This window comes from Embiotoca jacksoni, unplaced genomic scaffold (assembly GCF_022577435.1).
Source record: "Embiotoca jacksoni isolate LCO1_2020_lvr unplaced genomic scaffold, fEmbJac1.0.p SCAF_15, whole genome shotgun sequence".
NCBI classification, from domain to species: Eukaryota; Metazoa; Chordata; class Actinopteri; family Embiotocidae; genus Embiotoca; species Embiotoca jacksoni.
In genome coordinates this window covers 5,889,723-5,912,973 of record NW_027185285.1, presented here as the reverse complement: position 1 = coordinate 5,912,973, position 23,251 = coordinate 5,889,723, and the positions used below count along the sequence as shown (strand labels likewise).

General features: G+C 43.1%; 2 protein-coding genes across 4 annotated transcripts in view; one reads left to right on the top strand and one right to left on the bottom strand.

Annotated features, from left to right (window-relative positions):
- Positions 1–836: 836 nt before the first annotated feature.
- Positions 837–15,050, bottom strand: tfap4 (transcription factor AP-4 (activating enhancer binding protein 4)). Of its 3 annotated transcripts, none has more exons than XM_069149101.1 (7): positions 14,848–15,050; positions 6,907–7,072; positions 6,710–6,808; positions 6,413–6,583; positions 6,164–6,310; positions 4,088–4,255; positions 837–3,941 (listed from the first exon to the last, which is right to left on the bottom strand). In XM_069149101.1, exons 1-7 carry the CDS (start codon positions 14,967–14,969, stop codon positions 3,783–3,785), a joined length of 1,032 nt encoding a protein of 343 aa, XP_069005202.1. In that variant the 5' UTR covers positions 14,970–15,050; the 3' UTR covers positions 837–3,782. The 3 variants fall into 3 exon arrangements, with proteins under 3 accessions (XP_069005202.1, XP_069005203.1, XP_069005204.1); XM_069149102.1 differs by lacking the exon at positions 14,848–15,050 and adding an exon at positions 10,289–10,691; XM_069149103.1 differs by lacking the exon at positions 14,848–15,050 and adding an exon at positions 9,092–10,034.
- Positions 15,051–23,251, top strand: part of glis2b (GLIS family zinc finger 2b) — a 25,832-nt gene continuing 17,631 nt past the window's right edge. Inside the window, exon 1 of the mRNA XM_069149100.1 lies at positions 15,051–15,871. The gene's annotated coding sequence lies outside the window, so the exon portion shown is untranslated. The remainder of the gene's footprint in view (positions 15,872–23,251) is intronic.

The window sequence follows — 23,251 nt, the reverse complement described above, 5'->3', positions numbered from 1 at the left end:
AGGTAGTTTAGAGTAAAAGTTATTTTCAGTTCACCAGGTAAAAGGAGACACCTTTATATATGCTGACTCAGGTATTTTTGCTTCTCACCCAAACAGAGGAGCATCATAATTTTTTTAAAAATATTTCAACATAGTCATCATTAGAAGTGCAGTTGTTGTTTCTAAAGACAGAAATCAGAGGTTTGTATCTGCAGTATATTCAGTGCACACCAGCTGTTTCACTGGAGTTTTGTGTGCCAGCATTCATCAGAACTGCTCTCGTTTGGCATGATGCCAACTCGGTACTAAAAAAGCTGTGCTATTTGGTGTATATCCGAGAACTCGGATAGATTCACACGAGTACACAGTCTGCTAAATGAGCAATATATTCAGCTCGTGGTTTTGGACAATGACTTTGCTCGTTAGCAGTTTGTTGTCTGGACACCAAAACCAGCGGTATCTCTGAATGGATGTGTGAGGGTGCGAACAAGAGGCATGGAATTGATCAATGAGTGTCAGAAGATGATGGCAAGAGATGCCACACACAGTCCCTGGTGTACATTTGAACTGTCACAGAGAAGGTGGTTGGTCTTAATTTAGCAAGGAGCTGCTGAGCAGGAGAGGGAAGGGAGGGGGGGGCTTTAAAATCCCATCCACCAATCGGGAACAGACACTTGTGCATCTACTGTACTGTTTGAGTTACGGCCAACCAGAACTGGAAATGACACAGATTCAGCTGGTTATGTCATTATTTCTCTTATAATAACAGTAACTCTCTCAGAACTGTCATCATTTCAAGTGAAATAGTATTATTTGAGAAACAAAAGCAAAAAAAAAAAAAGACACTCAAAAATACCCACTGTTTAAAAAACAAAGTACAAACTTTATTATTCTGTCTTTACAAAGGCACAAGCCTCTTTTCCCCCCCAAAACATTTCTCTTAAAAAAAAAAAAAAAAAAATAGCTTCTTAATGACCATATACATTGACAGGTCTAACAAAGAAAAATGTACAGAGAACAATCAAAAGGAGAGGGAGGAGACGGAGCTGCAAAATGTGAGGAGACACAGGAGATATTGACAAGACATAAACAAAATGAGAATAAAAGATTGCAAATGAACAAAGATGTAAGGGGGCAAACAGGAGAAGATGCAGGAGGACTGGACATGGAGGAAAAGGGGGATACACAGCTGTGCAGTTTTTACTCATAACCTCAAGAGCTTCAGCTGAGGAGATGCCCTTTTTATACAAGAGGCAAGCTCCAGTATGGTACAGTAAGTGCTTTGTAATCTTGACCCATTTAGTGATCCCCAGGCTCAACCCACTTATCTGACAATCTGATATGTCCACATCACATTTCCTAAGACACAAAACAAGAATGTAAAACACAGATGGAAATAAACCAGTTCTGGGATCAGCAGTAAAACTGTCAAATGCAGAGAGGAAAAAGCAAAGGCTCCACAAAACGCAGAGCATGCAAACATTTTCCATATCCAGGAATCCCCTTCCTATAAAAGGTAAGTACTAGGAAAACGTCCCATGGTTAGATTTCACTCATTTCAGTGCAGCTGACATCAATATTTGTTAAAGGGAAATTCCATGAAATAAATCATAACGAGGTGCATTCAATTAAACATTATCTGTCCAGCAGTTCAAAGCTCCATCTATGCATTGATGCAGGAGGGGGAGGCGAGTTTGTCACTAAATGCTTTTTAAAAATATCTGTGATGTGTCAAAAGCCCTAAATGTAACTCATCTTTAAATAGAGCAGGTGTAACTTTTTAAAAGTAACCTTGATGGAAAAATTGGGTAAAATATGGAATGTCGACATTTCATTGTGGAATATTTTTTCCACACATCTGGCTTTAATAGAAAACACTAAAGGGCCAGAACAGTCTACACGTAATTTCAACCAGAAGTCAGTATTCAGAAGCATTCTGAATACTTGAATGTAGTTAGTATACAAGCAACCTTGAGGCAACCGTCATGAAACAAACATACTTGAATTCAACAAAAATAACTGGGAATATATATTCTAACACACCCCGGGTGTTCAAAAGCCCGACTGGAAAAGTGAGGTGAAAACCAAAGGGATTCCAGTGGCCACCAAACGGCCCAAATAAAGTGTTTCAGGTACTTCTCTCAAACCCCAGGGCTGTGTTAAGGCTGGCTTCACAGTGCCTCCCTGCACCCACGGGCTATTAGTAAGGCAAGCTGCTGCCTCTTTCCGCTACATGTCTTAAAGTCGATCTGTCTGTCAACCAAAAGTTCCAGGCCTAAGAGCACATTTAAAAGTAAGATCCAAGAAGAATTCTGGAAATAGCATGGGACACTAGACAGAAAACCCACAATAGGTCACATGGTCTGTATAAGGAAATGCATAGAGCATGTGTGGTCTACCCAGTCACCTCCATGGCACATTCATACAATTGTGCATTCATACACATTCACTGGGCATTTTCCTCGTATTTTAAGAACACTCTGCGCTGATAGATGTCCCAAAATTTGGACAAAATTCTACACTGACAGGGGCTAAATTTAAAAAAGAAAAAAAAAAAAAAAAAAAGTGATTGTATGTCAGTTGTACTTGCATGTGCGAGTTTTTAATTTCAAGCCAAAAGTGGTGCCGGTGCAGACTGCCAGAGTCTCGGCGCACCTCTAAGCCCTGCTGATTCAAAACACTAAAAGAGACACACACACCAGTGAAAATTATTCAATAGGGCCCAAAGATCAGCTTATTTAACAAGCCAGGTGCTTTTATACTCAAGACGGGAGGGTGCCAAGAAATGCCAAAGCAATGACTTTTTTTTTTTTTTTTTTTTTCTTTTCTTTTCTTTTTTCTTTTTTTTTTGTCAGGCCACGAGTAAAAAGCAAAACAGGCCAAAGACATATCTGGGATTACTGGGAACCCAGCCCAGCAAAAATGGCAACAAACAAACAAAATAGAGTTGTGAACCAGTAAGTGCACTCTCGTTTCGAGCTTCGCTTAATTTCCTGCGAGCACCAGTCAGCCGTGAAAACAGCTTTTAAATTCTCATCAATGCGGAACCTTTTTTTACTTTCTGGCTGAGGGAGCCTTAAGAGAAACGAAACATGAAAAATTAGACTTCACAAGAGTAACATAACATATTCCTTTCAACACGAAGCCTAAAAAGGTGGAACTTGAGGACAGTCTTGTTCGCTCACAGTGTCTCTCCAAACAGCTCAGACGGGCCAGGAAGTGAGGGAGGTTTAAAGGATGTTCTCGTGCTGGGCGGTGATGCCACGCCACTGGCCTCCTCATTGACTTTAGTATCCTGTTTCACACATCAGTCACACAGCTTCAGGGCCACATGAAGATAACAGTCCCGGTAGTTAATGGAGATGTTTAGCAGACATTCGAAATTCTAGTATCCAGTATGACAGAGCATTTATACATCAGTCAGTGAAGTAGTCACTCTAATGATCTTACTATAGATTAATATAGACATGAGTTTGTGTGTGCGTTGAGTAAATGAGAGAGCAGGGAGCTGTATATAAGCAGAGAAAAGACGCAGGAAAGATCACGTGTACGAGTTTCTAAATGTAAACCTATTCGGGCTGCCTATTACGGTACAACATGGTGTGTACTGGAGGAAGAAAAAAAAAAAAAAAAAAATCAAACTAAAAAGAGTGCTTCAATCTGACTACTAGCCCTGTTAATGTCTACTAAACAAGAGTACTGTGAGTTGTGTAACCTCCCGTAGGCCTCGTCTGCTTGGGCCTTTTGTGTGTAAGTGTGTGCGTGAATGTGACTGTAAGGTTTGCGAGACGTTGGGGATGAACTCAAGGGAGTGAACAGTCATCGGGCCCGTCGCTGTTTGAGGCCGTGTCTGAGCCTGCCGCATCGGACAGGACATGTCCCGAAGTGACAATGACCGCCCGTCGCTGCTCTTCTTCACCGACACCAACCTTCCCCTGGGTGCCCTCGATGTGCTGGATTGCCTGGAAAAACGGGGAGGTACGGCATGTCAGAGACAACGGCACCCTCTGGTGTTCAGACGTGGAGGATTTTTCAAAAGACCTCGGGCAGCAGTGTTTATGATCAATTCAATTCATGACGGAAAAAAAATGTTTGGACCGTGTCTTACTTGAACAATGGTGTCCAGGTTCTGTCGTGATGTGGACACTGTATTGATAACTGATGCTGGGCCCATGGTTACCACGGTAACATGATGGGGTTGAGGAGTCTGGACAGGTGCGGGGACGATGACTGTGGCATGGTGTGTCGGTGCAGGGGGAGTAGCAGGGGCCAACACCTGGAAAGGTCCAATTGTTACACATTATTCTCATGTCACTGCTTCATTCGGCTAACAAGTGACCGTAGTAAATTATAAACCTGCACAAACTACTGTAAATATACAATACAGACATACAAACAAGTTAAAAAAAAAATACAGTATCCACATACACAGGCACTAAGACACATAATTGCGAATACAGCTGGGCAGCATATTGAATACTGAGCAGACCAGATGATAGGAACCTCTCTCTTCCTGAATGTTCTTATGTTGACGGAAACATTTTTCTTCCTGCGTGTTTTGAGCTGCCTCGAAAAACCAACAATACTGAGCGGTTAGTTGTTGTTGTTGTTGTTTTTTTTACCCCGAGGCAATCAAAGGTTATTCAGGTTATCTCACGAAGACTTAAAGTTGGTGTTTTAAATCACTATGAGCTCGGCCAAACAGGAGCAAATGAACCCATAGCATTTGAACAAAGGGAAAAAGTAAGCACTGTTTAACTCAAATTTAAAGGCCACCAAGCCTTGTCCAACTGGCTATATAAATGTTAAATTAAAAAAAACGACTATTTTCAAAATACTAATTTCTTTAAAATGAGCATGAAAGTTTATTCTTCATATAGAAAAAAAGTAGTTTCATGTTGGTTGGTGGATCTTATAACATCTTATAGCTGTTATTAAGGGAACTTAATCATTTTTGTCAATCTAAAAAGTTTTGTGGATGATAATATGCATACAAAATTACTTTCTCCTAAAATATCTCCAAAGTTAACACGTGATATTACAGTAGAACATGTGTAATGCATGCAATATTGATTTTAAGCTGGTAGGGATCTCTTAACAGTAACAAAAAAGGAAATGTATGAATTAATGTTTCTCCCGGTAATTTACTGTTACTAAGTTAATTTGGTCAATTTGTGGTGATACAGATTCGACGAAGTGTTACACAGCTCTACAAAGACACTGAGTCGAAAAGTGCTATATGGCAAATTCAGAGTGTATCAACCATCTTTTGCAAGAAGGGCCCAGCTGCTACTAGGATGTGGAAGCGCAGACCTCACGCGACGATTGATTTGGCATCGTGTTCGGTTACGATAGGCCTGCAGAAACAGGATACTGCGGCTGTCGGTGCAGGAGACGGTCACAGCCCAAAGACGTGTGAGTGGCTCGTTCAACACACTGTAAATCTGTCTTAGCTGCTGACAGCTCTGATACTCTGGACAGGGAAGGGACTCTCTTTGTGAAATCTACGGTACACCGCGGGTTAAATCTAGGCGTGTTTTAAAAAAAAAAAGAAAAAAGAAAAAGCAACATGTTTGATAAGAGTGACTGAAAGTCTGTCAAAATGTACACACATGAGGGGGGGAGCGATGGGAATTTGGTCCCTGCCTGCAGATGAATTCAGGCTAATGAGCCCAAAATAAACAGAGGTTTTTTTTTTGAGATACTGGACTGAAAAGAGTTTGTCTACTTGTCAAATTCAAGAGTTTACTGCACAAGAGCTCTCTAAAATATTGGCAAGTTACAAAACAGACAAATCTGCAGAGCACCAGTAAACTCTGACGAACAATTATTGATATACGGGATTAAACGAATAAAGCAAAAATTATATCATTATGGCAAATTAACCAAGTCAGTTTAATGTACTGTATACAGCCTAGTGACACAACCAAGGAAGTTGCATAAACTTGCCAAAGAAGTTATGATCAAGTTTATTAAAACACAAGAAAAAAAATCCTTAATATTTAGTTCTTTGTCCTGCCAGTTCGATGTCAGATCCAATGTTTATATCCACGTTAAAGGTTTATATTCCTGGTCTGTCAAATTTACTTCTGAAAAGATCAATTTATCTGCAAGATTGTAAAGTGTAAACGGGATTTTGTATAATTGGGAGAGTTTAGCAGTTCAGGAGTCAAATGTTTCCAACCTGTGGGCTGTGGGCTGGAGTGAGGTCCCTCTCCAGCTGTTTCTGCTGCAGATGGACAAGGCTCTGTGTTTGGGCCTGCTGCTCCTGGAACTGCTGGGCGATCGCCTTCAGTTTCTCCGGGTACAGCTGGGCATCCAGCGAACGCATCTGACACACAAAGCATGAGTTAAAACAGTAGTCGGTGGACGCACTTTTAGACTTTTTAAGTTGTCTGAAAGTTTTTACCCTGTTGTAGTTTTTCCTCCCTACCTGATCTTCCAGCATCATCCTGACTGAGCGCTCTTTCTCCAGCTGCTGCCTCAGCTCGATCATCTCCCTCTTCAAGTCCTCAGTCTTCTCCTCCTCCAGGATGTCTGGTGAGCCAATCCCTTCATCTTTCTCCTCTGCACGCCTCCTCTTGGGGGAGGAACCACTTAACTCCTAGGGAGAGCAAACAGGAATTGGAAATCCGGTTTAAACGAATGCTAAAACTGATCAAAGTAGAAGGCGGAAAAATCCAGTAACACCCTTGTAAACAGTTTATGTTTTGGTGTGGCAATGCTTTACCTGTATGATTCGTTTCAGCTGACTGTTCTGCTGCAATAACCGCGTCTTCTCCTGCTCCAAAGTAAAAATGTACTCCGCTGTCTGTTGCAGGATGGCAGCCTGAAGAACAGTGTTACAGTTTGGTTATGAAAGAGACTTCAGACCCTTACGGCTACAACTAACTCATCACCCAATTCAAATCTCTGTTTATGACCCACCTTGCTGAGCTTCTCTCCGTCGCTGTGTGGGATGAGTGTTTTAAGTGCCTGAAATCCAGCATTGATGCTCTGCATACGCCGACGCTCGTTGCTGTTGGCAATCTCTCTGCGAATTCGCCTCTCTTGGTCCCGGGCTGTTTCTGGGGTCAGAGGAATGTTGGCCAGGCTAGAGGAAGAAAGGGGGAGGGGAGAAAAGCTCTTTGATGAACATAAATAGATGAATAAGACCTAGAAATTAACCATACATTAAAATAAACCCCAAATGATACCACTGCCACACTTATTAGCCCAGAAAACTTAACTTGTGTCTTCGAATCAGCTATGATTGGACCTCTGCAGGTTAACAACCAAAATGGACACACTCTGAATTTACATACCACCGCACAACATGTTAGTCATCTGTTAAAAAAAAGACATGCATCCTTGTGTACTATTAAACCCAATCCATTTTTTATTTTATTTTTTTAGTCCCCTTAGTCTAGTTTCCTACTAGAACTAGTTTCTTTCATTTCTCAGAATCACATAAGACAAATCCCAGCTGAGTAAGTAGTAAACCAATTCCAACCACTCGCAAGTCTCTCATTATAATAATTCTTAATGGAAATACTTTACACCCCGGAAATAGTCCCAATAAAAACAGCAGATAACGCCACACGGTCTTCTCCACTCTCCACCGCTGTAATGAGCCTGCAGCAGAACTGTCAAGTTTTCACGACATAAACGTTATCACATAAAATTGTTTTTACATTTACATGGCTAGAAATCACGCGGCAAATGAGAAAATGTGCAACGTCTGAATGATTTGGGTGAGCTGACCCTTTCAAATATGTATTTATGTGACCAACAAACAGCAGAAAGGAGTCAGTACTACAATTCCTGTAGTAACAGATGGAGCTCCAGTGCACTTGTCCTTTCTGCCCAACGGTGACAGATGTCTTGCGTCTACTGTGAATACTAATAATTGAAATAGTAAGAAAAATAAAAGCAACATAAGCTTTATTTATTCCAAGATTGAGTGCAGAGTGGCAAAGCAGGGATTAAAGAAACACTTATTCAACCCCATAGCATGAGTTCCAGCCAATGTTTAGCAGTATTCACCCTACAGTGAATACAAGTGCACTTGTAAAGACACAAGTGCAGCACACATGTTAACAAGGTATCTCACCATTACAGGTAACTCCAGCCTATTGTTTCTGATATGTAATTACAGCAGCACAAAGTCTATCAATATTTCCATACTTAAACTGTGGAGAAGAACCACGATATACCATATGCTGAAATTCAGTCGAGGGGAAATTTGAAGCGTATTTCCTTCAACATCCTCTGTATCAAGTTCAGTATCTCTGGGACCCTCTCTGGCCAAGCTCTTATCTGTACTGACTCAGCTGCCTCAGTGCAAACACTGGGAACAATTGTGCAGACACAGATGAGAAAAGGAGTGTGTGTGTGTGTGTGTGTGTGTGTGTGTGTGTGTGTGTGTGTGTGTGTACAGTCACACACACACGTAGCAACACCGCATTGGCACATCCAACAAACACATCCACCGCCAAAAAAAATGACCAAACTGGACTTGAACACACCGACTGCGACAGCGGATGAAGTCTGGGACCCAAGCAGAGTGGGTTAAAGCATAAAACAGGAGTATCAGGACCAGGAAACTGAATAGAAAGTTCATTGATAATATGAAGTCATTTTGTGTCAATTATGTAATAAGTCCAGCTTCTTAATATATAGTCAACTGAATATCTTTGGATTTTGGACTATTGTGCAAATGAAACAAAGCATTTGGTGTTGCCACCGTGGACTAGTAGGACTGTAATAGTGATGGCCATTTTCACAATTTTCTGACATTTTGCAAACCAAACAATTAATCACTAATTAACATAGTTATTAGTTATGATCCGGCAGCTTAAATGGGAGGGAATTGATTGATTTTTTTTTTTTTTTTTTTTTGGTCATTATATCATGAAGAAAACTGATACGTCAACTTTCATTTGTAAGCCATTATAGTATATTTATAATTGAGTTACATGGGCTTTAACCTTGTGCTCGTGGCGCCAGAAAATATGTACCCGTCACTTTTTATTTTTTTTATTTTTCTTGCTTTCAAGTTTAAAAGGCATTAAAAAAAAGTGTCTAGTTTTGATGATTTTCAATATCGTGCACCAATTTTCGACTGACTCACTATGAGGTTTTGAACGAAATCAGAAAAGGGACTCCATTTCCCAGACTGCCCGCGTCACCACAATCAACAGCAGATCCCTCCGCCTCCCTCTTCAAACACAGCTGCGGACGTATCGACGGGCCTTCGGCGACGCACACACACACACACACCCCCTTATTAATAACAACACTTTAAATTTGCCTGCCTCCCCGCGAATGCCAAATGTCCCTTTACCGGACACGCCAGAGCAAGTGTATTTTTAATAGCCCCCCCCAAAAAAGGTCACTCCGTCCTCGCAGTGGCCGGCAACACCTCCGTTCTCCAAGCAGACTTTTTCGTGTCCTCCGCCATTACAACAATGCGGCAGGCAGCATGGCAAAGAGGTGCGGGATGAAAAGACGCAGAGGAGGCGACTCGAAAGCGCGAAGAAGACGCTCAGAAACGCCAAATAAACTATCGTCACCTCACACTGGGGGGGGGGTCAATACCGCGACAGCCGTGCATTTTGTTTTTACGTCGGGGCTGAGCGAAAACAAGGCGCAGATAAACGTGGTGGGGGGGGGGGGAGGTGGAAAACGATCGCCAGAATCTCCCTCATCACTTTTTTAGCACAAGCCACAAGCATGGCCGCACTGCCCACAATAACTTCGGCTCGGCGTGAGCAAAAAAAAAAAAAAAAAAAAAATCGGTAACCACCACGATGCGCGTGGCGAAAATAGACCCTTTCCCACCGCCGAGACACCGTCTTAAGTATCGCCTTTCCCTTTCTTGTGCAAATCACAGCACCCGTAGGTAACGGTGGGAGATTATTTTTGAGGATAAAATAGATCGAGTGATGCGCTCCGGAGCGGAGGAGCAGCGTGGTGTTGCACGGAACCACGTGGTTTATGTTTGTTAGCCACGAAATCCACCCGATTTCGCAGCCGAATGTGCAAAAATAATCCAAACACAGCGGACCGCCGTGGTCTGAGAGGGTGCCCTCGCTCGCCCGGTGGCAAAATAACGCGGGGGGGTTTTTATGTTCATTTAACGCCGGCGGCTCCCCGCGAGAGGGTCGCGTACACAATAACAGATCAGATCGAGCATGTTTGTCTCAGCCACATCGCTAAGTGCGCGTACCTCCGAGCGGATGACTTCTATCAAACAATAATAATAATAATAATAATAATAATAATAATAAACACCGCATGTCGGATAAGGCGCGTGTAATATACACACCTACAAAGACCACCAATCACTTCTTTCTCCGTTTTCCTGAAATGTTGCAAGGATGGCACCTTCTGGGATGGTACCATGAAATACTCCATGCTCGCCTCTCGCCAGTTTGGTTCCCCCCCCCCACCGAAAAAAAACAACAACAACAAAAAAAAAACAGCAAACAGTCTCCGCAGAATAAAAGAACAAAAAAAAAAAAAAAAAAAAAATGATGACGTTAGGGGGCAAAAAAAAAAAAAAAATTAAAAAAAATCCCGTGATCCGACGCGGGTTAATTCCTCCCCCCCCCCCAAAAAAAAGACGCGAGTGCCTCGTCCGTGTAATGTAGTACTTTCAGGCTGCTGAGAGTTGTAATGTTACTCGACTTCCAGCTGATGGGGTTCCCTCGTTGTGTGTGGCGCTCTACCTCTCTCTCTCTCTCTCTTTCTCTCTTTCTCCCTCCCTCCCTCCCCTTCGCTTTCTCCCTCCGCATGACCGTGTGTGTGTGTGTGTGTGTGTGTGTGCGTGCGCGCGTACGCGTGTGTGCAGCTGATCGGATGGCTTTCAAGGCGGGAAACAGCTGGTAGTAGTCACACACTGCACTACCAAAAGCCTCCTTCCGCAGAGACGAGGGACTGCGTGTAAACAAAGGACTATTTAGTGCAGAAACACACCGACAAGAACACACATGTAGAGAGAGGAGGAGGAGGAGGAGGAGGAGGGGGAGGAGGGTTCAATTACTTTGAACGGCAACGTGCGGGAAAAGCCGTGAGACCTCATTTATAATTAAATCTGCCGTGTAGTGTCGAGTTAAAAACACTCCTCTGGTTGGTAATTATTTGCAGCCTGTATTAAATCGAAATATTTCTCTCCTCCAGTCTAAACAGTCTTACTTCTTGTGAAGCAGGCCTACGCTTCAACCCGTAAACATTTAAAGCGCCCATGCAAAATAAGGTTACCATTTATTATATAATCAGATCGCTTGGAGTCTTTTTTTTTTTTTTTTTTAATTTAATTTTTTTTTTAATTTTTTTTTATAGACTATCAATAACCCACATGTCGATTGCACATTGACAGCTCGGACTGATAAGTAAATAAATAGCGGGACCACTACAGGGCGGCTACTCCAACAGCTGCGATAAGCGAACAAGAGGGATCAGCTGACGTGTTGGCAGCGCCGCACAGCAACAGCTCACCGAGGAGGGCTTTCAGGGACACGCTGCTTGCTGGCTGACACACCACGGCCCGACGTGTGCGTTATTTGCTCTTCACCATTTTGGGTGCGACGGGAGGGAGGAGGGGAGGGGGGGGTTTGGGGAGGGGGGGGGGGTGGCAAGTCTGCAGGAGGCAAACATTTTCTAATTCGACAGATTTCATGGAGGCTAAATGCGCGCCGTCGGCTCCAGCAAACAAAATGGGAGCAGCGAGTTTGATCTCGCATCCGGAAACGTGAACGGCAGCTTTATCTCAGTGGTGGCGCTCGTCAGCGTTTAGTCTAGCCTACTTGCTGCTGTACAGCTGCCGGTCGTCAAGGGATTTCTTTCAGCTGTGAACGGTCGTCACATAGTGACCGGAAACTGCGCAGGTGAATTTTAAAAGAGAACATAGGGGATTCAAAACCTGTATTTTAAAAACGTAATAAAGAATAGGCTCTAAGAGACAGACTCCTTTTTTCCTCTCCATTCCAGACTAATAATGAAGAAATAATGGAAATATTGAAGTAGAAGGTCACTCATTAAATAACGAAATGAAAAAGATGGTGCATAAGATAGAATCATTTCTATGCAATTCAATTCTTTATGGGTCAGGATTTTTTTTTTTTTTTAAATACCCTATTAGAAATAATCTAAATGTAATTTTTAAGTTAAATAGGCCTAATATTAATTTGCTGAAGACTCCTGAACCTCACATTAGTATTTAAATGTGCTTTTTAAAATGGCCACATAGTCTATGTGTAGGTTAAAATGTCCACGAATCAGAGCAAAAGATTATAGCCTACTTTAATTTTAGAAATATGATTGCTTAGTCCCCTGCTTACTTATTGGTTATTACAAATTGTAATATCAAGTAGATTAGATATAGTGTCGATGTTTTATAGGTCCGACAATGGGCCAAATTTCGAGCTGTAGTCGCTAAAAAAGCAGTTAAAGTCAATTCAGGATCACAACATGAAGACATGCTGAAATGCATGGGCCCCACACCATAGTTTAATAAGTGTAAATGATTAGTGTGTGGCGATGGTGTTGAGCCACGTGGCTCTGTCTATAAACTGAACAGCCCCAAATAAAATGTAAACCTGAAATTTGGTGTTTATTTTCAGGTCTGTACCATCAAATGGAGTATTAAATCTGGACCATAATAGAATTAAAATACATGTATGGACTGGATCATCTTTGTTTTAATAGGTTTTAGTTTTTTTGTACTATTATTTTTTTTAAAATAAAATATAGGACTCTTGAGGTAATTGAACCTTCTCCCAGGTAACTTTATGCCCTCTAGTGGTGGCAGGTGAAAATCTGAAGGGCGCATTACTTGCTCATACACTCTTGTGGTGCACAGGGTGCACACCATGCAGCATAACAGACACACTGGATGGCACAGAGTGGACAAAACTGAAACGTATCATAACAACATACAATAGTCTTGAGACTCATCCAAAGCCAGGTTAGTCAAAATGATCTTTGACCCTGTACAATTTACCGCATGTTATCTTAAAAAAAAAAAGTTGTGATGGTTGTTATGGCTGATTGTATTTTGAGCTGGTATTTACTGCTTATTGGTATTTCTCTCAAATTTGACCCACTTGTGTGGATGTTTTAATAAAAGTGAGTTATGGTACTCACTGCCTGAATTGATGGCGCATCAGTCATAAACATTGCAATATTATGACATTATGTAATAACATTAAAAAGCAGAACAGTTTTCTTTTTCAGCACTGATTGAACGAAACTTAAAGCTCAGCGCACAGCACATTGCTACAAGTTACAAAAAAATGTTCTCATGCGATAAGAGAAAATTGTACTCTTACATCACAACCCTAAGAGCTTCACCAGTGTCTTTTTGTGTGTTTTCTTGTGATTAAGGCTCCACCGACTTATACTGCTTTTATACAATGCAGCTAAATAATAACATTTTCAATATTTGAAATTTAAAATCTAACACGTGCAATATTTTCTCCTCAACTGTTTCTAAACAAGTTGATGTAATAATATTTTCTTCCAAACACAATCTTATGGTAACCTTAAAATGTTATGGTCTGTTGTTTGTATTTAAGTGCTTTAGTCCAAAATTTATTTTCTAGGTGACAAATTTGATTTCTTTTCCTCACCAGCTGCATGTACCTAGCCAAAGAATAAAAGAAAATATGACAGTGGCTCAGTTTAGTCAAGCTGTTTTTTTTGTTGTTGTTGTTGTTTTTTTAGATACTTGTATCTCACTGAAATATGGCTTTGCTGATTTTTTTTTTTTTTTTTAACAATTAATCAATTGATCTGTAAAACATGAAAAATATATTGTTTTCATTTAGTAAAGTTCTTGGTGCTATCTTCAAATAGTTCATTCAGTCCAACCAGGAGGTCCAAAGATGTTTTGCTTGAAATAAATGACATTAATGATTATTTGATTAATAGAATAGCGGCCAAAAAACATTTCAGATGGAAATACTGTATCTTACAAAGCTTTCAGATCCCTCTGGTCATCTGGGACAGGTTTACTCTGTGTGCACTCAATCAAAAGCGAGCAGCTTTTAGTTTCTCTGCTGCCACCTGTGGAACAAACTTCCCAAATACTTGAGGTCTGCTGTCAGCTTTTTTTAAAATCAGGGCTTAAAATGTCAATGTTTGCTGAGGTTTTCCTGTAAATTACAATGTACAATTTTAATTTCTTGTACATCTGCCTCTATAAATCCCTTCGAACTGCCTTGTTTTTTGTGTGTGTATCTTTTAAATGCTATTTAAATTTATTTTCAATACCTTATTTTTCATGCATTTCTATGTGTCTGTAAAGCACCTTGAACTGCCCCTGGTGCTATATAAATCAACTTCACCCCTATTACTGACACCTGCTTAAAGTTTAGGACTTTATGCATAAAACACATAATTTGTTTATAAAATATGACACACTGCCTTAGCTACCTCACAGCCTATAGTTGGTCAAATTAATTCCACACAAAAATCAAATTAATAGTAATAATACAAAATTAAAAAAAAAAAAACAAGAAACCATTAATACAATCGTATAGCCTAGTGTGGTATTGCTGTTTTTATAAGGGGACAGTTGCTCCACCACCTGGACCATTATAGGCACAGCATGTCCCTGCAGATCATTTCGTGGACCTGAATATGTGAACATTAACCACAGGTATGAAATAGTTTTGGTGTTGTTGCTTTATGGAGGTGGAAATATGTCTACTTGTATTGTTGTAAAATGACTGTCTGAACTTTTACATTATGTAACGGTGTTTTCATCGTTTAAGGACAGCCTGTTGAGGCAGAGCTGGTGGCCAACATGAGAGCAGAGATGTCTCCAAAACGCAGAAGAAAACATTTAACAGGACCGCAAATAGAGAAATAGAGGGGTGTTACCCTTCACGATGGCCTGTTGTTGGTGGGGAGCTGAGGCGGAGATGACCATGAGGGCAGGGAGAGAGGGAGAGGGGGAGAGAGGGAGAGAGGGAGAGTTTGGAGAGGAGCCGGGGACTGCCCATGGTGGATGGGCGGAGCAGTAAGCATGCGCTGAGCTGGCAGACTCTGGGCTGGTCCTGACGGGCTGGCTGGGCTCCGGGCGGCTGTCTGTGCGCTTCAGACGGTCGTGGTGGAGACTACCATCAACACTCCGCGTCTCCTAAAGTGTCAGAGGAAAAAAAGCAGAAGAGACACGGGGATAGCTGCGCGAAAAGAACGCAAACAAACCCTACCTCGGCATCTGGAAAAGCACCGAAGAAGAAAGAGACGATCCTCCCCCTCTACCCCACACCCCCGTGGCCAACCCGCCCTATCCACCCTACCCACCACTTCGTGCCATCCCTCTGGTCTGAACTGCCCCCCCCCCCCTCACCACGACCACGCCACTTGACCAGCGTTGCCATTAAGCGATGCGCTTTGAATTTAGGAAGGCATCACCTTTGCGCTTTTGATGCACAACACAACCAGTGGTCTTCATTTTTTTTTTTTTTTTCCTCAGCGGGAACAGTTCAGGCTACGGATTTGGGTGTTTACACTTTTTTTGACGGGTTTCCAGTGGCATGATAAGATGCTAAATATCATCCCAGGACAACAGACAAGGCTGTCATTCCACAGAGAAGTCTTTATTTGAACAACCAGCTGTCACATACGCTGCGTTTGAGTTTATGTTTGATTTTTCCATGCTTAGAAATAATCCCGACAATGGTCTGGGAACGGACCGCCTCTCCAGAGACCTAGTAATATTTTTGCAAGACGTGTCAGCTCTATATTTCGTTTTTATCGAAGGAAAAGCGACAAATTGACGAGGAGTCACTTGACACCGACGCCGTTTGAGCCACAGGACTTTGCGTGCGAAGTTTGCACCGTGAAAGACGGGACCGAGCCGGAGATATCTCGGCCATATCCACGACATTTTCACTTTAAGGTAAGCCGGAGCAACCCTGTGGTACATCTGTGATGCATGTTAGTTCTGTGTTTCTATGTCCGTTGTCGTGCGTCTCCACGCTGGTCTGAGTGCGCTCCCTCAATGTGAAAAACTGCACGAGTTGAAACAGGGCAGTGACCTATTTTCAGAGACTATCCAGCGGTGCGCCGAAATCATGCAGTTTGGACTCCCCGCACTGTCATATCCAAGGCCGGTCGTGCCTTTACCGGCGATTGTGCCATTCACGCGGAAGCCGTGCCAGTGTGTTTTTAACATGGGAGCGACCTTTTTCCGCCTGTCTGCATCCTTTCCTAAACTACCATTACACTCCTCAACCCCGAGAGACATTTTTAGAGCACTGTCACAAATCCTGCCCTATATAGAGGCGTAGCTACATCACAGCTCAGCCAGCTGTTGTGCAAGATACAGGCTTGTACTGAGCTCTCTGATGTTTGTCACAACATCTGATAAAGAGTTCAACGGCTGCCAGTCACATAAACCAGTGATGTATTGGTAAATGAAGAGGGTGGGTGAGCTGTAACCTCCACATCCACTAAAATCCGGTTACCGAATTGCATATATTTTACACGTGAAGACTTTTCACATCACACAGCAGTTGGATGATAAATATGCTTTGATTTAATGTCACAAAGCACGCAGTGTTTCCCCTCAAATATGGTCTTAATCTCAACACGTGACCATTTCTTTATGCCTATTAACCTCTTTTAATGTTTTGCACAGTAACTGATGATTGGGATCTTTGTCTTGCCGTTTTATCATTTTGTTTAGTCCAGTTCTAAGTTAGTTGAGGCCAAGCACACAGGGGGCGAGGATGAGCACAGGCAGAGAGGCCTAGATAAAGAGCTATTTTCCTCCAATTAAGCAATTCCACTGTCCCTAAGCCTAATTGTGTGCACACTGGGACTGGGTTTGGGATGGACCTTCTCCCCATTGGCTGCCTCCCATGGGCCCATTGTTTTCAGAAGATGCCAGGGGAGAGAGCCGAGCCCTGCCAAGGCAGACCTAACAAGGCCTGTGCTGGAGGGGAATAAGGACGGATCATTAAATAGCATTAAGCCACAATGCCGATCGAGGCACACTCGGGGGTTGCAGTTGTGTTTTGGTTCACGGATGGGATGATTGAATATTTCCAAGGTGACTGTGCGTGGTGTTTTTATGAACAATATAGTGTGTGGGTGCATGAGAGGAACTGTCACACAGATAGCATGTGAGACCGGAGGAGGTCTGGCTCTCGGCCCACTGGACCTCTCTCAAAGTATGCGGGGAAGAGGAGCAGTGAAAGAGGCCGTACAGGCTTTTCTGCAGAGGGAGAACTTTGACTCTCTCTTCTCCCTCCCTCTTCCAGGCCCCTGCTATTTAATCCATAAACCTTCTCTGAACTGTGAACACAGGTGCTGCCCACTTCCACATCCTGCTCGCTGCATTGTTTATCCAATCAGCTGATGATCAGTTCAGCTGCAGGTCAACCATAACATCTATCTGAGAGAAAGACTGCAGGCAAACGGAGAGGCATCTATCACCATCGGCACTTTTTTACTCGGGCGACACCTTCTCTCACACAGACACTTAGTCACTGCAGAGAAAAGACTCTCATCTCCGCCATAAAGCCAGATGTCCACTGGGTTCCAGCTGTGCATCTCTGTGGTGACATTCCATACTTGCAGAATGTGTGTGTGTGTGTGTGTGTGTGTGTGTGTGTGTGTGTGTGTGTGTGTGTGTGTGTGTGTGTGTGCTGGCAGTTTTTTGTTTTTTTTTGCTGTATATTTTCTTGTCCGGACTACATACTTGGCCATAAGTACTTGGACAGCTGCTGGCAGCAACAGCTTGCTTAAAGTTTTGGTCAGAGTTGCAGGTTTGAATTAGAGCACCAGTGGATGTACCCTTAAGGCTTTCCACCATGAGAGTCAACCAGATCCAAGCATGGGCATGGTTGTCACCCCCCTCCTCAGTTTTCCATGTGTCCTGATATTTTGCCCCACACCACAACTCTGTGACATCATTCAACTGAGGTCCAAGCTGTGAGAGAGAGGCAGCTGTTTTATGGTGGAAAAGGTGAACCTTAATGGCATAATCCTGCGTCAGAGAGCAACCACAAGGCGTGTGGTAGCAGGATGGTGGGAACCCACAGTGCACTTGTACTTAATATCTTAAACCAGGCTAATAAAAGTGGATCGCATCTCATTTAAAGACGAGCATGATCAGTTTGTTTCTTACATTATGCAGGGTGCCACCGCATAGCAATTCTCGTCTAAAATCTAAAGTGATAAGTGTAATTTAGAGTTTTGACACTGTGTGGTGTGGGGCACACTTGAGGAAAAGCCTCTGAGGATTGCTCTCAGTAAGTGGGTGGGATGTAAGTTACACAAACTACACTGGTAGGACCAGTTTGAGTGTTTTGAATTAATATCGCAGTGGGGTTCCATAGCTGCTGGGGATTACGGTCAGGCTGAAAGGCAACTCAACAGCAGGGGACGAAGGATTACAGTGGTCAGTGCATGAGGCAGCATGCAGGGAAAACAAGGCACCTGATACACACTTGCATTTATCTTCCCAGGGATAAGAGCTGCTTTGTTTTGGCCTCCTACAACAGATCCATCCTTCCTGTGGTTGCACTTGTAGACAGTTAATACCAGTTAGATTGTGATTCGTGCATAAGGAGGTTCAAAAGATGACTTTTAACCACTATTAGTTTTTTTTCATGTGTCTAACATGTTCAGTGGAGTTGCCTACCTCAGCTCTTTACCCATTTTTGGGCTGAAAATGTCAGATGCATGGTGTTGCCAGCAAGATGGACAAAGCATTTGATTTTGTATGTATTTGTAAGGTTTTGGCAAAAAAAAAAAAAAAAAAGAATTAAATTGCAAAGAAAATTATGCCTCTGTGGTGATGTTTCACAATGTTTATGCTTATATGAATTATTACATTATATTTCATTTAGCTGACGCTTTTATCCAAAGCGACTTACAACATACCGATGGTACACCATTGGGAGCAACTTAGGGTTCAGTGTCTTGCTCAAGGACACTTTGGCATGTGGACAGGGGGAGCTGGGGGTCGAACCACCAACCTTCCGATTAGTGTGCAACCAACTCTACCGACTGAGCCCTGAATGATTTGCCTTTCATAATTTATTATTATTGTCATTCAGGTGCTGACAGGGGCTTCAGTTGCTCAGTTTGTCATTCATTTGGAGTTACTGGCAAACTCTTGGTCAGTTTCCAGCTGATGTGGTTGTATGTTATATAAGCTGAAATTGTATGAGCCACAAGTCTGAAGACATCAATGTGACTCAACTAAAATCTCATGAAATGGAGCTGATTCAATGGATATACTTTTTGTAAATTAAACTTGATAATGACGGTAAATGACTTTCATATGATTACGATCCTGGTATTTACCCTTTTTTCCACAAAATATCCTATCCTTAATCATTGCCATGTGCCCGTGGAGTGACACAGTCATACTTTGGAGCACTGCAGTGTGATGTGTCTGTTTGGGGTGACGGCCAGTCTCCTGGACCCATACATTAAGAATAGCCAAAGCGGATACAGAGCTTGACTCATGTTAACTTGCAAACTGAAAGACACCAGTGCATACTGCTTTGCTCCTTGACTGGCGGGGCTCACACACTGCATTTTTCTCCAGTTAAACTGTAACCACTAATCACCTCACCGGCCTCACTGTTTCCTCCTGGAGCAGATCATTCCTGGGTCCCCAGGCTGAGTTCCAATGGCCCTTCAGGGATATAAGGTCTAACCTTTTTTTTTTTTTTTTTTTTTTTTAAATCACCTGTGTGGGACATCCCAAACGAGTGCTGGGACTCTGATGTTTCTATGAAGATCCTACATGGTGAAATTTAGGGGTCAGTTCCTCTGCTGCAAGTCTGCAGGCCTGCATTTCCAAAATAAACACAGACAACTCAGTGCTTCGGTCCAGCTACCCCGCCCTACCTCTTCTCATTCTCTTTAATGCGCCCTCTGCGCTCCCCGCTCAGTATTTCTACCATGAGAGAATTTCAGCTCGCAAAGCCCCTTAAACAATACGCAGACCACGTCTGGGGCAGGCAAAGCTTGATGAGGAAAAGTTAAAGGAGAAAATAAAGAGGAAAGCTAAGGCATGAAAGAATAACGGCAATATAAAGGAGCTGGCACAGAAGTAGAAGCGGGAAAGTGTTTTTACAATGTACATTTTTGGTTAGTTTCCAGTGCCATACTTAATATTTAACTTCTGGATGAAAGTAAATCCAGTTTGACCCTTTTGTAAATGTGGGAGCTCAGTTGAGGGAGCTGTAAATTGTACAGTAATATGCTCACAGTAATGGAGACACAGCTGGTTTGTATTATTATTTACTTGCTTGGTCAACACCCTGCAGTTCAGTATGACTGAGATATGCATGTGTTGTTTGAGGAGAAAAGGAAGGGGAGGAGTCGGAGAAGAGGGGCTCTGTCTGTAAGTATGGGCAAGGAGAAATGTAGTGAGAAGGGTGAGACGGGGGAGAGGGACTGATGGTGTTTTTATTTTACAGAGGGGATGAGGGAGAGATGGGTGAGGCATTTCTGAGATTTAAACAAGGCTCTCAAGTCTGGGCCTGGGCCTGGCTCTCTGTCTGGGCATATCCAGTCCTGTCAGCTAGCTTCCAGACTTTGCCCCTTTCACCCCCTCCTCCTCCCTCCCTCCCTCCCTCCATCCCCAACTCCCTGGGACTTCATCTCCTCCTCCTCGTTTTTTTTTTTTTTTAAACTCCGCTTCTGCTCCCTCTTCCCCTTCGTCCCTCCCTCTCATGTTCGTCTCCCACTTTCCATGAGCCCCCAGCTTCATAAGCGACGTGTACATTATATAAGACATTCTCCATCTTATATATGCAGTAAAAGAGAGGGGGAGAGAGAACATTTTTTTGGCCTGTAAGTGTTTACCTTCTCTGTGGTGTTGTGGAGATGTTGGCAGCACTAATTTAATTCATATGTACATTGGTTGTTTTTTTTTTCCTTACAAGGGAGCCTTATGTAATTTGGGAATGTTTTAAGTTTGAGGTTGCGTTTGGTGAAATAAAGACTTATTCTGACCGCAGAGGCTTCTATAAAATAGCCTCACTATTTTTATTTGGTTGCGAAAAGTTAATTGGCTTTCAGTGGCCATCTTGAGAGTCGATAGTCACTATCTTAAAACACCATCCTTGCTCCTTGTTTGCTCGGGTCTCAATAAATGGGACTGTCAGTCATGGTGGGCTTTGCTATTCCTTAATTGATTCTAAATGTCAGTATTGATTCAGGACAGAAGAGTGTGCAAGAGCTTCAGTATCACCCTGACCTTCAACGCTAATTGAGATTCTCTCTCGGGCTGATTCTTTCCAAGGCTGCCGATATACTGTATGATTGCATTTGTCTACAGCACATATTGGCTCTTGCTGTTTGCCGTGTTTCGCCAAATGTGAAGTGGAATTGGCTCCAGATCTTTCTCATGCTTGTGTCCAACAGATCGCACGAATTGGATGTGTCAACAAATTAAAATCAAGAGTTTAGTACTGCTCCATTTTACAGCATTATGCTCAACTCTGTCTGTCGCCATCTCAGTCGCCCTCCATCTGTCCCTTTGCATCTGTCTCTCTGCTCTCTTTTTCGGTTTCCCTCTCTTGGATGGAGCCGCAAAAAGATGAAAGCTGCAGGGTGGAGCCTGTCACTTAGTTGAGCTAGAACACAGAAATACAGAGAGAAAAGGAGAGAGAGAGACAAAGGGAGGAAAAGAGAGGAGAAAAAAGGACTGTCATATTGACCTTGTCTCATTGCCAGCCGTGGTGGGAGGGGACGCGGGGCGAAGGGTTACTCAGACAAGACAGGCGCTCAATGTGAAGAGGGAGAACACAGGGCTGCCGTTAAGTTGGCACGGCCTCACGGGGAAAAGACAACACGGGCTTTGTGTGTACATGTACTGTATATGTGTGATCACTGGAGAGGGAGGCAGAGGGGCCAAAATGGAGGTACAGCAGACAGTATGGATTTAAAGAAGCAGGAGCCCCGTGACGGTCCTGCTGCTGGACGGCCCCCCGTAACACTCACACAAACACATATCGCATCACTTCGTCTACTAATTGCTCTCTGCTGTTTTGTATTTCTCCCTTTTCCTGTTTTCTTCTCCTTTCAGTATGCTTTGCTTCGGGAAGCCGAGCCTCGGCCCTGTTCCTCCGCCTCTTTGTGCATAAACACACTTATGCACACATACTGGCAGTAATGGGGACACTCCCTGTCCAGAGCACATGCCCCCTCCCCCTCCCTTCTTTGCTTTTTTTTTTTTTTTTTTTTGTGCAGCATGGTTGGTGCACAGGTGTCAGCCAGCCAGCCCTCCCCAGAGAGGTGGAGGTGAAAATGGAGAAAAAGTTACGACATAGCAGACCTAGGCCTCTGCAACACCGCAGCAATAAAGAGAGCGCCGACCACCCCACGCCTTGCCCCCAGGAGGTCGTATTGCATAAAGTTGTTGTTGAGATCATATTTCCCCAGCTATTGACTAAGAAGACCGTCTTCCCAGGGATTACACTGTGCACCCTTGACTTATTGAGTTGCGAGCAAATGAAAGTGGCTGGGGTCGGTGTGTAAATGTGAAAGGGGTTTGTTTCTCATGCGTGTGGTGCCATAATATCCCCGTCCAGGAAATGACTGTGAGACAGACGCACCCCTCCCAAAGCTGGAGCGGTACCACGGTGCTCTGAACTGGTCTGAACTCCAGCACACACAGCCAGCATGCTGCTCACTTGTACATATGTTTGTACATGCACGTCTGTATCGGTGTACAGAAGGGCTGTGAAGTCAAGTGTGTTTATGTGTGCCTGCACTGCATTGCCTCGCCTCATATACCCCATACCGTCATCCTTAAAGTTGTCATTGGACGTTGACTCAGGAACTGCTGCTGAAATAAAGTTCAGGTTTGCTGCTTATCGTAGCACAGTTTTCTATATGCATGTTATCCCTAAAAAGAAACTCCCACCTTCAGCCTGTTTACCTGTGTGTCAGCGAGGGGGGAGGCAACAAATCGTTCTCCCGTTTGGCTTAGACCCGCTGCCGGGTTTGCACCAGTGAGGAAATATAATAGCCATCTACTGTTGAGTTCAAATAAAGATGCTTTGTGCATACTAAAGCATGGGGTGGTAATTCAGTGTTCAACTTTCATACATCCTCAAATGTTGTTAAACTCGCCTGTTTCTTTTGTTTTGAGCTAAAGTCATCTCTCTTAAAGCTTACGTCTTGACCCGCGTTTTAGGGAGTGGCCCCTTGTGGCTTTCTGTTTGTATACGTGTGTGTGTGCTGAGAGAACCTGGTATTTTAAAGATTTAGGCAGGTGCCAGTGCTTTGCATTCCTAACCTGACC

What these genes read in the sequence shown, in the direction of transcription:
- tfap4 (XM_069149101.1), bottom strand. Translation starts at nt 14,969, where the DNA reads ATGGGCAGTCCCCGGCTCCTCTCCAAACTCTCCCTCTCTCCCTCTCTC. An exon ending in ACAACAGGCCATCGTGAAGG is followed by an intron (nt 7,073 to 14,847) that starts GTAACACCCCTC and finishes TTCTTCCTCTAG; the next exon opens with CCTGGCCAACATTCCTCTGA. An exon ending in ACGGAGAGAAGCTCAGCAAG is followed by an intron (nt 6,809 to 6,906) that starts GTGGGTCATAAA and finishes ACTGTTCTTCAG; the next exon opens with GCTGCCATCCTGCAACAGAC.